Below are 15,112 nucleotides of genomic sequence, written 5' to 3' on the forward strand. Positions count from 1 at the left end.
GCTTTGATTTACAGTCTGGTCGGGTTGTCTGAAGCCCGAGGCCTGTCAGCGCCCGACCAGGTCTGATTGTTGATTGCCAGATGCATGCGGCAGATACATCTCCAACCTGACGACTAACTGTTCGAGGGCGGAGTGTGTACGGCCATCGAGTGTCCAAACAGTGTTACGGCAAGCAGGGAACAGGAATGACTCTGTGGAAGTCGGTTGAGATTCAAGTCCTGACGTGTTGTACCTCCTCACTCTCCCTTCTATAAACACACACACACTCACTCACTCACTCACTCGCTCGCTGACATGGCTGATATCATCTGCATTTACAGCCAGCGCATTCCTCGGGACCATTCCTCTGAAAGTAAGAGGGGGAGTGGAGGCACACGGGCCAAGGCATCCAGGGCTTTCCCTGCAACAGGCACACACACACACACAAAGATGTTGTGTACACCCAGGACAGGGTTGGGTCTTTGGTTAGAGTTGATCAACTCTCATTGCAGTTCCCTTTATCGATTCTGTTTTTGTGTTAGTTCTTTATTTTCACTTCATGTCACATTATTCGAGAAAAATAGAACTAGATATGAAGAAAACAGCCGCAGGAACTCTGCTCTCAACTTTCTTTTACCTCATCTTACTCACACAAGCACGGGAGGTTCTTCCCCTTTGAGAACTGGACACTCACCCGATACCTGGCATATAGTGATAAATAAAGCAATTTTATGTACCAAGTAGGGATGCCACAGTGTGGAAAACTTTAATAAACTTGTGACAACGCCGGTTTTATCCATAACACGGGATATTTTACTGTGGAGCGCTTACTCTAACATTATATTTAGCTGCCAGCATCTTCACCCTAGAAGTGTTACCGTCTTCATCGGCAAAAAGTTTGCAGTTTGCCTCATTAATGTTCAGCCAAACATTCGCTTTGACACCAAATCCTCAAAAAGTGGCACAAATAGGTTCTATGTCTATATATATATATATATATATATATATATATATATATATATATATATATATATATACATAAATAGATGGTTTGACAGGTGGTCAAGTTATATAATGGGTGTTTGCCCAAACAGTGGTAACCGTGGCAACCGTTGCACCAAGGACTGTTTTACTATGTCATGACCGTGTGAAAGAGACTGATAGAGTGCAGAGCTTTGTAGTTAATCTCGCTTTTATCCCAACTATTGTTGAGTTTAAAATAAATATGTAGAGGGCTGATTCCCGGCTGTGCTGTTTTTTCTATTTTAGCGTGATCTTTTGATTGTAGTTTTGGCAATTGTTTTAGCAAATTTGTAAAGTAAGTATTGTATTTGTAAAGTGAAATGTGAATTGCGAACAACAAGAATAGACATAAACAGCTGCTGGTGTTAATTCAGTTGCAACAAGATGATATAGAATATATATATATATATATATATCTCACAGGTCATGGATTGGTTGGCAAAGCGCAGCGTCCAGCAGTGATTTCTTTTTGTAAACCTGAGCCAAGAAACACACAGATATCCTGCCACTAACCATTAATTGAGGTTTTTTTCTGTCTTTGCTTTGAGTTTGATTCAGTAATCTGTTTTTGCAAAAAAGTGGTTTAATCCTCACACACTTTTCTATCCGTCTGTGAGTTTAAATTCGTGTGAGCAGCCACAAACACCGCGCTTCTTCAGTCACAAACCATGTCTCTTTACTTCCTCCGTGATGTGATCTTTTTTTCTTTTCTTTTAACCCTTAGGTTGTTTGAATTCAGGTCCATTTTTAGAGGTGGGAAAGAGCCGTGTTATTGAGTGGATCTGGTTTCAACAAACATCCGTGGACTATTAATAAATCATGGCGGCTCTGAGCAGTGGGATGCTGTTGGCGTCACTGTGTTTGTGCGTCTGGGTGTTCAGACGTGCGCGCCGCGTTCATTTGTAAATCATTCTGTGAGCCATAACCTCATATTTAAACAGGGCCCCTTAACTTTTTTAACGCTCTCTTGAAAAAAAATAATGACGTTGTTGGTCTCGTGTGTCGAAGCCACAAACCATCCGTGCTCCTTAAAGGGAACAAAGCAATTGTTATGAAACCTTAACTAAAAATGGCCACGGACACACGAGAAATTCAAACCTATCCCTAATTAATAATTCTCTCTTTTTCTAACCTTGCATTGGCTCACAGTTAACTGCTGCACCTCTCGGGACATTGCACAAGGGTCCTGGTTTGAGTGTTTTAACGAAACAAGGACGCACTGTAATCAGGCACAACTGCAGGGGGGGGGAGAATAAGAATAAGAGATGGTCTGAAAGAAGGAGACGGCCGACACAAAGCCAAAGATTTAAACACAAAGGGAGAAGAGGTTAAACGGGGAAGGTGGAAGGTTCTAGAAGTGGAGATTTGTGACCCAGAGGAAACAGGCAAAGGGCTTATTTTCCCTGGGCTCTCGGAGACATAACAGGCCCAGGCGCTGTGTGTTTCCTCTTGATAACGCTCGGCAAGCACACACGTCGTCACGTTGACTCCCTCACACGCTAGATGTTGGACCGGCGTGGCTGCTGTTGGATCCGACTCTGTTGGGTTTATGGCCAGCGTCAACCCCCCCCCCCCGCCCCCCCCCCCCAAAAAAATGGTGAAGCATTTTAGTCAGCGTTTCCTCGGATAATTCCACAGTCTTGGCAACGGTGGAAAAAGTGTCTCACTCTCACGTACCGACTTCTCACGCGCATGTCAATGCACAGCTGTGCGATGGTAGAGATGGTAGAAAAGGACAGGGGAATGGATCTGTGTTTGTCTTCCTTTTTATTTCCTGTTCCCTTTTACTGAGCCAGGCGACCGCTCATACACATCGCCCTGCACCTACAGACTCAGATTTTGGATTGAGTTATAGTGATCAGGACAAAACGCAGAGAGAGAGAGAGAGAGAGAAAAGACAAAACTGTCCCTTGTTCAGTCCGGATCCCACAGTGGTGCCGACAAAAAGCTCCATCACACCTCTCCCTGCCAAGCGATGGCTTTTTTTATCAGCCTTCTCTGCTCTCCGCCCGCCCGATGGGATGAGTCAATAAGACGAACAAGCACTCGCTGATTGGTCAACATGTTTGATACCTGATGAATGTGGTTTCCAGAGTTTTTTGTTTCTGTTTTTTTTTTTTGCGAGGGTGTTGAGGCTGTATCCTTCCATCTGTGGCAGATATTTTGGGGGGGGGGAAATGTATCGCGCCCGCAACGTGGCGGCCCATCAACCTGCCGCTGCCCGACTGCGCTCAGACGGAGGATGCTGAGCTGGAAAATCTCGACTGTGAGAGACTGCGTATTAGCTTTGAAGTCAGTTTGACGACCGTGTTTCAACTATGAGCAATATCACCTGCATAAAACAAAAAAAAAGGAATCTGCTGTAGCGCGCTGACACATCGGAGGTGGCGAGTGTGTACATGTGCACGAGATAGTGTAGTACTGTGTGTGTGTGTGTGTGTGTGTGTGTGTGTGTGTGTGTGTGTGTGTGTGTGTGTGTGTGTGTGTGTGTGTGTGTGTGTGTGTGTGTGTGTGTGTGTGTGTGTGTGTGTGTGTGTGTGTGTGTGTGTGTTGAAACATCATTACCAAGGGATTGGAGAACACGGCCAGACATCATTAGGCTCTGAGGCGAGAAAGTCTCTGCGGCACCAGCCTTTGCAGTCGGCCTGACCCAGCAGACACGACAAGCAGGCAGCGCCGTTTAAGATCATTCGTTTGCGTCTGAAATGTATGCCCGTGTTTGGATTACTGTTTGTGTGTTGCATCCTGTGTGTGTGTGTGTGTTTGCGCGCATGTTATTTATTTATTTTTTGCCTGGTAATATGCCTGAGCCTTCATTATAGCGGGAGCCATAACTTTGATAAATCACTTGGGCTCAGGGCCCTCACTGCTTTCACAGTATTAGAAAACTAATTGAAATTCTCTTCCGCCCCTTCCTCTCTCTCTCTCTCTCTCTCTGTCTGTCTGTCTTTCTTTCCCTCTCTCCGTTTTCCCTCGTTCTCTCTTCCCGTCTCGGTTGCGAGGGCCAAACAGCACCGTGGTCCTTTTCTGTGGAATGGAAGCCAAGAGGGGGAAAATGTCATCACTGATTTAATAGGCGTAGTCTTACTCTGAAGCACACACACAGCCGGCCGACACACACACACACACACACACACACACACACACACAAACACTGTACTCTGGGGAGTGTTAGGAATCCTGATAATGTCATCATAGGAATCTCCATAATGTTACCCCGCTCTCCTGCAGGCTCCAGTGTGACTGTGCCTCTCCGCTCCTCCTGCTTTTGATTAGATCGGCGCGGGGACGCGCTTTCGGTTTATGTTGATGGGATTTAGAGTTTAGATACTTGTTTCTATGGCCCGTGATCCCCCCGCTGTCCTCGGATTGAGGGTCTGTTTGGTCGGTTGCCTGGGATCTCCCAGCTGCCTCTGGGTTTAGTCGTCTCATTGTCCATGATCCCCCTGCTGCTACTAGATTTGTTTCATTTATAGGGATCGCTCTGCGCTGCAGATGAAATTCAGGGTGTGGTTGCATTTAGTTTGTGCAGGGATCTCCCAGGTGAAATTTTGTTTTTGTGTTGTTTCATTCAGTTGCTGCTGGATGTAGGGTTTGGTTTTGTTATGCATCAGCTGTTGCTAGATTTAGCATTTCAGTTGTTTTATTGTGCAGGATCTCCCTGGTGCCACTGGATTTCAGGGGGGGGGGTTAGTCACTTCTTTTTAATATCTAGACACTGCTACTGTTTGTGCGACACTTGAGGCTTTGTGTCCACACAGCAACCCCTCCTCTCTCCTGGGGTGAGCTTTGTAGTGTGAAACCAAAGGTTTAGCAATGGCAGCAGAGAGAGAGAGAGAGAGTGTGTGTGTGTGTGTGTGTGTGTGTGTGTGCTTGTGTGTGTGTGTGTGTGTGTGTGTGTGTGCTTGTGTGTGTGTGTGTGTGTGTGTGTGTGTGTGTGTGTGTGTGTGTGTGTGTGTGTGTGTGTGTGTCTGTGTGTGTGTGTGTGTGTGTGTGTGTGTGTGTGTGTGTGTGTGTGTGTGTGACGCAACTTGCTTGAACCAGGCAATTTCGTGGAGTCCTGTCAGCACACAAAATTTCTCACTGCAAACATTCCTCTGACGTGATGCAAGCCCAAGAGAGGAGCAGCGTTTGTGCCTGTGTGTGTGTTTTTTCGACCGGCGGCATGTCTGTTGACCAGACATATCCATACCGTCGCTCCCAGACACACTGCAGGCACATAGCCACACACGCACACAGGTTACATGTGTCCGTGTGTGTGTGTGTGTGTGTGTGTGGTTAATGAGGATGTGTTGATTGATTAGACTGCAGTAATTAGCTGGAGTGTGAAGGCCTGGAAAGGTTTCTGCTCTGGTGGGAGTGTCCCCTCTGGAGAGACATTGAACTGTGCTATGCACCATTACATTACACACACACACACGCACAGAGAGTGACACACGCACATCACAGAAACAGTCCCATCCAAATCTCAGATGCGGGATGAGTCATCTCTTGGAAGCAGACCTAATACTTTGTGCGAGTGTGAGGAAAGAGGAAGGATGTGACTGTGTGTGTGTGTTTGTGTGTGTGTGTGTGTGTGTGTGTGTGTGTGTGCGCCAGAGTTTGAGACATAAGGATGTTTGCAGCATGGTGTGTTGTGTGTGTGTTGCAGAGTGAGATGTGCTTGTGCCAGCAGTTTCTTTTCCTGCTGAACACTGACCTGATCCCCTGCCTGACAAAATCAGCTCTGTGCCTCGCCACGCTCATTTGTAGTTTCACTTCTTATCTGCTGCCCGGTTCTTCCTTTGTGCATCACGGTGCTGCCTCCAGTTAAATGCAAATAATATGCTATTAGGGATGACAACAACCTCAGTCTGTCACCTTCTTCCTCCGACTGATGATTTAAAAGGACGTAGAGCCAACATCTGCAGAAAAGTGTTGTACACAGTGCCACCACATGGATAATTGGCGAATTACATCTGATGCAGTGCTTTTCGTTTTTAAAGGATGATCTTTTTTTCTGCTTCTCTCCTTTGAATTGTTTCACTTCTGAACAGTGAAGATATTACTCCCAGACGGAAAACAAAGTAGAAAGAAAAAAAGTCAATAAAATTCATTTTTCAGGCGAAACACTAATACATGAACTTGTTTTCATAGGTTTTGTTTTTCTGTCTCCTGAACGCAGTGTTTTCACGCCATCGATCGACCGAGCCTAAATCGAAGACATTTTTTTGGTGGTACCTAAGGGAATCATTTGTTAATAAATCTTTGTCTTCTCTTGCCTTCCTCCAACAGGAAGTTCTACTACATCACCCTGCTGCGCGACCCCGTGTCCCGATATCTCAGCGAGTGGAGGCATGTGCAGCGGGGAGCCACGTGGAAAACCTCCCTCCACATGTGCGATGGACGGACCCCGACGCCCGAGGAGCTGCCCTCCTGCTACGAGGGCTCCGACTGGTCGGGGTGCACCCTGCAGCAGTTCATGGACTGTCCCTACAACCTGGCCAACAACAGACAGGTAGGGAGAAAAGTCTATACAGACTAGAAGCTCCAGAAAGATGGAATATATTTTTACCCTGAGCTGAAGCCGGTGTAAATACGAGTCCAACCAGTGTCAACCATTCATGTTTGCTCAACAGGCATCTTTTGTTCATTTATGCAAAGAGTCATATTTACCGTAAACACGGAAAAGGCAGATGACATCGGTCTTGACACTGCCACTTATCACTCCCACCCAGCAAACCTGCATCTCTGCCCCTGACATGACATGACATGGCGTCTCTCCTGTCTGGCGGACTGCTTAGTTTTGTTCCCCTAATAAGATTATAGTCCTGATTATTGTCTGCCAGTGCCATTAATCCAATTAATCCAGTCTACTGGAAAACACCAATGCAGGGAATTCCTCTCTGCCGAAAAACTAGGCGAGATTGTTTGGTCAATTTTTTTCTCATGAGAAACCAAAAACACAAAAGGTTAGATATGGATTTCTCTAAAAAGAATAATAATAATAAAAATGGGGAAAGCCACACACTCATAACGCATTTATTTCAGATTATAAAGCGGAGGAACAGATATTGATTTTTTCACCCAAAAAAAAAAGGGTCAAAGAAGAAATTTGAATCGTTTTTTATTAGATTTATTCACTTCAGACATTGCAAGATGTGAAAGGTATAAGATGAGTTGCACACACGCACACACACACACACACACGTATACCTACACACACTCTTCTCCTGCTGGCCATAAACACCTCGGATTCACACCTTCTTTTCTCATGCTATCTCCGTCTCCCACCTAAACGTGTTGGCCAGCTTATCTCATATGAGCCCGGGGCTGTTATTACTCAGGGTGCCCTGACTTATTAATATGTGACACACTCGCACAAAAACGCACACACACACACACACACACACACACGAGGCATTCTAGTGGACCAAGAGGCTGAGGCTTCTTCACACAGTGTTCTCTTGTGAGTGTAAATCAGTGTTTGACACCTGTTCCTGTGCTGTAACACACTCAGTTGCGTAGTGATTTCCTCTTTATGCGACCGAATCAAGTTCTGCAACAGGTGATCAAGGAAGTTGGTGGTTACTGAAGTGAAGGGAATTGAGAAATATATTAAGGTTTAAGCACAAAATCACAACTAATGGTTGTTTTTTTAATCAATTAAATCTTTTAACACTTTTTATTTTCCGTTTTTTGAAGAAGTTATTAATCATTTATTCCATAAAATAAGATAAAACAAAAAGGCAAATGTTTTTAATAATTAACAGTCCTTGAACTCAAACCAAAAATTGTCTTCTTTTCTTTCTTTTTCTGTAATTTTTGTCAGTGCTGTTAGTCTGGTTAACTGAGCTATATTCTATAGTCTATTTTCATGTGGCATGATAAAAAGGTTTTATTAGTTAAACCTAAATAAGGTTGTCTTCAGTTCGTTAAAGAAGGGAGAACCAGTATTTTCACATCACATTTTTTGTATTTATTAACTTAGCTGTAGAGCTGTAATGAGAAAATTAATCTGCAACTATTTTGACAAGCCGTCAGCGGCTTCAATCGTATTTCAAACAAAGATGCCAAACATTTCTTGCGTCCATCTTTTGAATGTGATATGAATAAGGTAATATACTTTTGCCATTCATGACAGTAAATAGAAACGCCTTAAAAATGTGCACAGAATTTGATAAAAACGAGCTGGAAATCACTGTGACACCTAAGTATCATGAAGAGTATTTCTTTCCCAGTGTTTTTTTTTTTTTTTTTTTCGCTTTATCATCTGTTTCTGCCACTAGGGTTTAAAAACAGGTTCCTTGATTTGAAGGATGGATTCTTTAACACAAACATCCACTGGTTTCTCTAACCTTCCCCCCTCCTTCTCCCCCGCCTGCAGGTTCGCATGCTGGCAGACCTGAGCCTCGTCGGCTGCTACAACATGTCCACTGTCCCAGAGAAGAAGAGGGCCCAGCTTCTCCTGGAGTCGGCCAAGAAGAACCTGCGAGACATGGCCTTCTTTGGTCTGACAGAGTACCAGAGGAAAACCCAGTTCCTGTTTGAGCGAACCTTCAGGTTGCGCTTCATCAGGCCCTTCATGCAATACAACAGCACCCGGGCGGCTGGGGTGGACCTGGATAATACCACGGTTAGTTCAGCTTGCACAGTGTGTCTGGTCTCGAAAAACAACAAAAACAGATGATTTGCAGATTCCAGTACACATCCGCATATCTCGGTGCACAATTTGCAGTTTCACCCATTCCTGTGCTCTGATTGGCGGTAGTTGTTGCAGATTCAAATGTAGTTGGAGTCTGGAACATGTCGGTGATGTTCTCAAAGTTATTGTATCTATATGTCTCTTTCTTAAGACTTAACAAGTAAATGTATAATTATATTACACTAGTCCTGTTATGATTAAATAATTTGTAGATAAATAAGAATAAAGTTAGAAAAAAAAATCAAAAACAGGTATTAAATAGAAGGAAAAAAAAATAGAAAACATCAAGACTGAAAAAGCGCAGTGGTTTTATACTGCTGTGAAATGAGTTGGGATGACTGTCGCCATAAAAAAAAAAGCATCTTCAAACATTTTCTTCACATTTTAGTCCAATGTGGGAGTTCTTAGGCTCGCTTCCCACCAAAAGAAGAAGAAAAAAAATTCTTCCAGTAAAAAGCAGACGGGTAATTTATACATCAAAAAACCAGAAGGGAGGAGACAAAATAAAGTATGACCAAGCTGACAGAGGCTGTGAGAAGGTGGACCAATGGTTATTATCACAAAAAAGAGAAAGCATCATGTGGTCGACAGGGTGACCTGTGTGTGGCATTTTCAATAAAAATGAGTTTCTTCAATTGACTCTCAAATGACATACCTGTTTGATAAGTTGATTCAATTATTTTTTTTTTTAAAGGCAAATAAATTACATCAGCAGGTGATGGGGAGAATATTCACTGTCAGCTCGGCTCTGTCTTCTTGTCTTTGTGCTGGCGTGTCCCCCCATGCTGCAGATCAAACATCTCTAATTTCCTAACATCAATGCGGCGCTTGGCGTCCCCGTGTCGTCGCACACATTGCTCACAAATGACATTCGGCACTCCGTCGCAGATTTCAAAGGGATTCTGTTAATTAAACATATTTCCCCCCCTCCATGTTGTAGTCACACGCGGCAGATGAGACGGACCGATGAAGCCAGCTGCGTTGCCCGAGCGAACATCAAACACGTTTCATTTGTCTTTCTCCCACATATTGCCAACATCTCTCTTTCACGTCCCTCTCTCTGTAGAAACCCTTTTAAAACATTTGTACAAATGTCATGTAATGGGCTGTCTTCCACAACAGGAACTTATCTAGAAGGACCAAGAACCTTCCGAGGAACTTAACAATAGTTCCTGCTCTGGGAATAACAGTTTCAGATGTTTTAAGAAGGGGTGGATTTTACACTGCCGATTGTCAGTGGTGGATCAAACACAGTTGTGGCAACAACTTATTCAAATGAGCATGACTCTTAATGGGGTTTTTTTCTGTTACCCAGATGTGATGGAAATGCAAACAGAGCAAAAAGGGGCTTTTAGTTCTTTGTTTAGTTTCCTGAATTAAGTTCAGATCCAGGAACGTTTTGGTTAAAAACAGCTTTTAGTCCCTGGTTAGTTCCACATGAGAAAAAAAAAGAGTCCCTGTCCGGTGCTTGATTAACCATCTGGGCTGTTGATTGGTCAGTTTGTCAGTAAAAGCTCTGGTATGACTTTGCTGTGAATGGGTTAGGGGAACTCTCTTTTTGAAAAAGAGATGGATAAAATGGGAGAGCCAGGTAATTTCGATGGGAGAACAAAGCGGATGAACCCAATAATCCATCAACTGTCTAATCTTCAGGGTGATTCAGAATTTGGTGGATTCACGATACACAAACAAGACATGTGGTTCCTTTGGTTCCATTGATCCTGAAATGACTTGGTTGAAAAATACCCCCCCCCCCCCCTCTTCTCTGGTTCACTATTTGTTCCCATCTTCCATCTGGTCTTCTCTATTCTTCTTATCTCTTAATCTTGATTACAAAAACATTTACAATATCACATCTGCTTCTTCTCCTCACTAGGTCCAGCGCATAGAGGAGTTGAACGAGCTGGACATGGAGCTCTACGACTACGCCAGGGACCTGTTCCAGCAGCGCTACCAGTACACCAGGCAGCAGGAGAGGCGGCAGCAGCGCATCAAGCACCACTTGCAGCAGAGCCACCAGGGCCTGGGTCTGGGCGTCAGCCTGTGGCCCTCCCACAGCCGGCAGAGCGCCGTGTCGATGCTGGAGGACGGCGAAGGGGAGCGGGAGGAGGGCGAGGAGGGGGGGAGAACGGAGGAGGCGGGCAGCAGGCTCCCCACTGAGGACTACATGAACCAGATCATCAACCGCTGGTAGCAGCAGAATGAGAACAAACACACAGACACGCATATCTAATGTGAAATGCATACACATATATGTACACAAACACACACTCACTGACAAACACAGAAAGTGGCACCTGCATCAAAGAGCCCAATGAATGACAAAGACTTAACCAGAGAGTTGGGCCGCAGGAATGAGAGTCCAAGCGGTTGCTACGGAGACCAGGGCTTGGTCGATTGCATCAGCTCATGTTAGTGAGGTTTTCCCAGTTGTTATTAGCACCCGCTTACCCTTTACCCCCCCCGTCTGAGTTTCTCTGTCTCGCTCGTCATCATTACTGACTGAGCAGAGGAGAGATATATTCACGAGTTGCTGACAACTGAGTATCTCATCCATCCCTCCTCCTCCTCCCCCTCGTCCAGCTGTGCTCCTCTCGTTCTCTGTGGCCTGATATGGAGCATGAGAAAAATAAAAATCAAGTCTGTGAATTCCCGCTAACCCTCGCTAAGGACCAGTCCACTTCCTGGTTGCTCCGATTTCAAAAGACAGTGGGAGAGAATATGAAAGTGTGCGAAATCAGCTGAGCTGAACAAAGAAAAATGGTGGGAATACGTGAGAGACTGTACCGCAAAGAAAGAAGTTGGACTGAGTTGTGTAATAAAGCTTTCTGCTTAAAAAGAAGAAAAAAATCAGCCATTTCACCCATGAACACACTTTGCTCATGAAATAGTGACTCATTCTCATTTAGGATGATTTCATTTGTATTTTCCTTTTGTGTTTTTTGCTTTTTTTAAAGCAGAATTGTAATAACACTGAGACCAATATTGCTGCCTAAAGAAAAGTGATTCCTTTATTTTTGTTTTTGTTTTGTTTTATATAAGTCAAAGATAGTGGATTGGATTGACGTACAATGGACCATAGCCATTACTGAAGCCTTGTATCTTGGGGGCAAAAAGACAACAAAAGTGTCCTGTTTCTCTGTTTAAAGGCTCCCGAAGCTCCTGTCGCTTAACAAGTTCATTATTTCACCTCTTCTCTCCCTTTTTTTTCCCACCGCGTCTCAGTCCTGTGGAGATTGACAGCCAATTACAGACCCCAATCTCACATATACTGTAGGTGCGAAGGAATCAAAGGGAGCGAGAGGAGGGAGAGGAGACGGTCGGCTGCAGGTTGTTGCCAGGAACCGTGCTGTGTGAGCGGCGAGCGCTTTGGAAGCCTTGACTCAGACAAATGCTCGAGATGGGACTTGTGGAACTACTGGTCACCATGGCAATGTGAGCCCTTAATGTAGTGGGTGGCATTTTCAGTTTCTTTTTTTTTTTTTCTTTCCCTGCGTTGTTAAAGCGGCAGTGTCAAACAAGCCTCCGTCCCACCTGCTGAACGGGCGCACACGGCGCTGGTGACCTGTAGTTCATCAGCGTGTCCGGTATTTCATCTGGCTTTCCCCTGAGGAACAGACGGGGCGAGGTAGCAGTGCCTCTTTGTACTGGGATCATAGTCAACATAATTATTGACAGGTTATTGTATCTGCATTATACTACAGTAAATTCTCTGACTACTTGTGAGTGTGTGTGATCCGCGTGCGTGCGTGCGTGTGTGTGTGTAAATAGTATGTACAGTATGCCTTCGATTGGCGTATGTGTATGCCTTTGTAAATAGTGTGCCTGACTGAGAGAGGATGTCTAATGAGTTTTGTGAATGACTGGATTCATGACCAATTATCTTGCCATTTCATGGTGGTGGAGGCAACAAAGTCCCTCTGGCGGCCAAGCCAGTTATACTCCCCTCTGCCCTTTCCCTAACCATTTTCTCCCCCCTCCCCCTTCTCTTGTCTCCTCCCCATGACTTGGTAACCAATTTAATCTTTTTTTTTACTATTAATACCTAAAATCTTAACCGACATTAAAACAAATTACGTTACACGTCTTTTTACTCTATGCAGCAGAATGTACAAGCAGGGTTGGGTCGCGATATTCCGGTTAGGAAATCAAACTATCCACACACAGATTCTAAAATTAATAATAATTTCGTGAGACAGCGAAAATGAAACTTTGACTGTTTGTCTGCAATCCATTGTCCTCACTTGGCCAAAGATGGTTTGTTAGGGAACAGACACTCTGTGAACACCGCGCCTTATCTGTGAGTGGACTGTGTGGTCATCATCAGCAGGACCAGCAGAGTGGCAACACTTCTCTACAGAAACAAGCTTGTTAACATCTTGTTGCATTCAGGAGGATCTCTGCGGTTTCTCCTTCAGCTGCCGCCGCTAACAAAAGGTGAATACAGATTAATCTCTAACTAAAGCTGCTTGAAAATACTAAAATCCATACCTGGTTAGATTCAATGCTGCTTTCTGATTCCCCCCCCCCCCCCCCCCTATCAACAAACAAATAATCTGAGCAATAAAAGGAGACAAACCAAAGGGGAAGGTGGAGAATAGTTTTTCAAAGTGTGAAAAGGAAAAGGATATGTCACAGAGCAATTGAATCAAACTGAATTGTCCAGATTTATTGTCCTTCATGAGGCAATTGGCGGATGCATGCAGGCAAACTGCTTCCCTTGTATCGCCATAAACAACATGTTGCATCCTGTTGTTAACAAGTTTTTTTTGTTTTGTTTTTTTAAATAAAAAGGGAGGACAGCAGTTTAACAGCCCACCATCGCTCTCGTTTCATTTCAGCTAATCACCCTGGATGCTCTCTTTTTTATCTACTCTTTTAAAAATAGGGATGATTTATGAAGGGAAGAGAAGAATAAAGGAGGGGATGATGAAAGGTATTGGGACACATCCAGAGTCAATATTCTGCTTTTCTTGTGTAACCTTCAAAGCAATGCAATAGGGATGAAGAAAATGGATATGGAGAGAGAGAGAGAGATGCCCCTTTATTTTTTTCACCCAAACTTCCCCTTCATCATAGTCTTGAAACTGGAGACTTGAAAACACCGCAGCTCCGGGCACTTTGCCCAAAAGCTTGTCGGACTTGTATTAGACCACGTTCGAGCTCCAAAGCAATATCTGACTTTTCATTAGTGACTAACCACAGAAAACAAAAACTGATTCTTTATTTTGAGAGTGTTTTTGTTTTCAGCGCTCCAGTTTCGAGTGACCGTCGGCTTTTGAAGCAGTCCTCAAAGATACCTGAACAGTGTGTGAAAGGAAAAAAAACTCATTTTGCTGAGATTATTCCAGAAATTGATGCTGTAAAGCTATACTCAAAATATTTTATGTCTCATCAATATATATATCTGATGTCTTAACAGCGTTTCCTTCGTGACCATGAAGCAACCCAGGTGTCACAAGCATCGTCATCTTTTTATTTTATTTTTTTATAAAGTGTTAAAGAGGGTGTGATAGACTTGTTTTGTTTTGTTTCTTTTGGATTGGTGTGCAGTCTGTCTCTGGCTCTTTCTGTATGCATAATTCTGGGTTTGTTTCTCATGATTGCAAAAATGAATCATCAAGCCACCAATTAAAATATTTCATTTTTACAGCCCTGACTGTGTTGTGGTCGTCACTGGATATCATTTATAATGTTTACCGCTCCGTAACTCTTATTATCTCTTTTTTTAGATCCATATTACATCTAAGGTACTGAACTTGAAATGCAGCCAGTTCATTTAGGACTCGCTCATTTAGTGATATTATTTCTGACAGCTTTGCCCTCCAGGTTTCTACACTTCACCACACTGCACCATCCACAGGCCAATCTATGACTAGAGGACATTTCTACCACTCGCCCACACTAACCGCAGGACTCTGACCCCCATAAAGCAGCCTGTTCCCCCCTTCTAATGATTGCCTCAGCCCTGTCGACGGTGATCTACGGCCTAATTCAATCTGCAAACACCCTGGACCTGTCCAACACACGTATTTGCACACAAAAAAATACGTGTCTTCCTCTGCTGTGGGAGGTGGCCGTTTGGCAAAAATAGGGGGTTGGTATAAATATCATTCCCCCTGTCCTTGGCTGAGCCAGGGAAAGGAGATGGAGCAGAGTGCAGGCCCTCGCCCCGTCCAATCAACAGTCCGTTGAGCTTCAACTATGACACCAGAGCGGAGCAGAAAATAATTTGCCCGGATGGCGACGACCCGAGGCAAATGGCTGGAGGGCGATCAGAGCGCAACAAGAGCAAGAGTGTAAAAGGGAATGGGGAATCAGAGAGGGTGTTTATGTAAGACCGGCGGAAAGAGAGGATGTTTTTTTTGCGTGATATATGAACAGAGAGTGAGTGAGAGGGAATAAAGGGTGGCAGCTGCAATATGG

The 15,112-nt window shown here is 44.2% G+C and overlaps 1 protein-coding gene across 1 annotated transcript in view; it reads left to right on the forward strand.

The window, feature by feature from the left end:
- Positions 1-14,338, forward strand: part of hs6st1a (heparan sulfate 6-O-sulfotransferase 1a) — a 55,363-nt gene extending 41,025 nt beyond the window's left edge. Inside the window, exons 2-4 of the mRNA XM_035611401.2 lie at positions 6,277-6,499; positions 8,369-8,617; positions 10,563-14,338. Coding sequence (XP_035467294.1) covers positions 6,277-6,499; positions 8,369-8,617; positions 10,563-10,880 — 790 coding nt within the window. The 3' untranslated portion in view covers positions 10,881-14,338. The remainder of the gene's footprint in view (positions 1-6,276; positions 6,500-8,368; positions 8,618-10,562) is intronic.
- Positions 14,339-15,112: the final 774 nt, after the last annotated feature.

This window comes from Scophthalmus maximus, chromosome 15 (genome assembly GCF_022379125.1).
Source record: "Scophthalmus maximus strain ysfricsl-2021 chromosome 15, ASM2237912v1, whole genome shotgun sequence".
NCBI lineage: Eukaryota > Metazoa > Chordata > Actinopteri > Pleuronectiformes > Scophthalmidae > Scophthalmus > Scophthalmus maximus.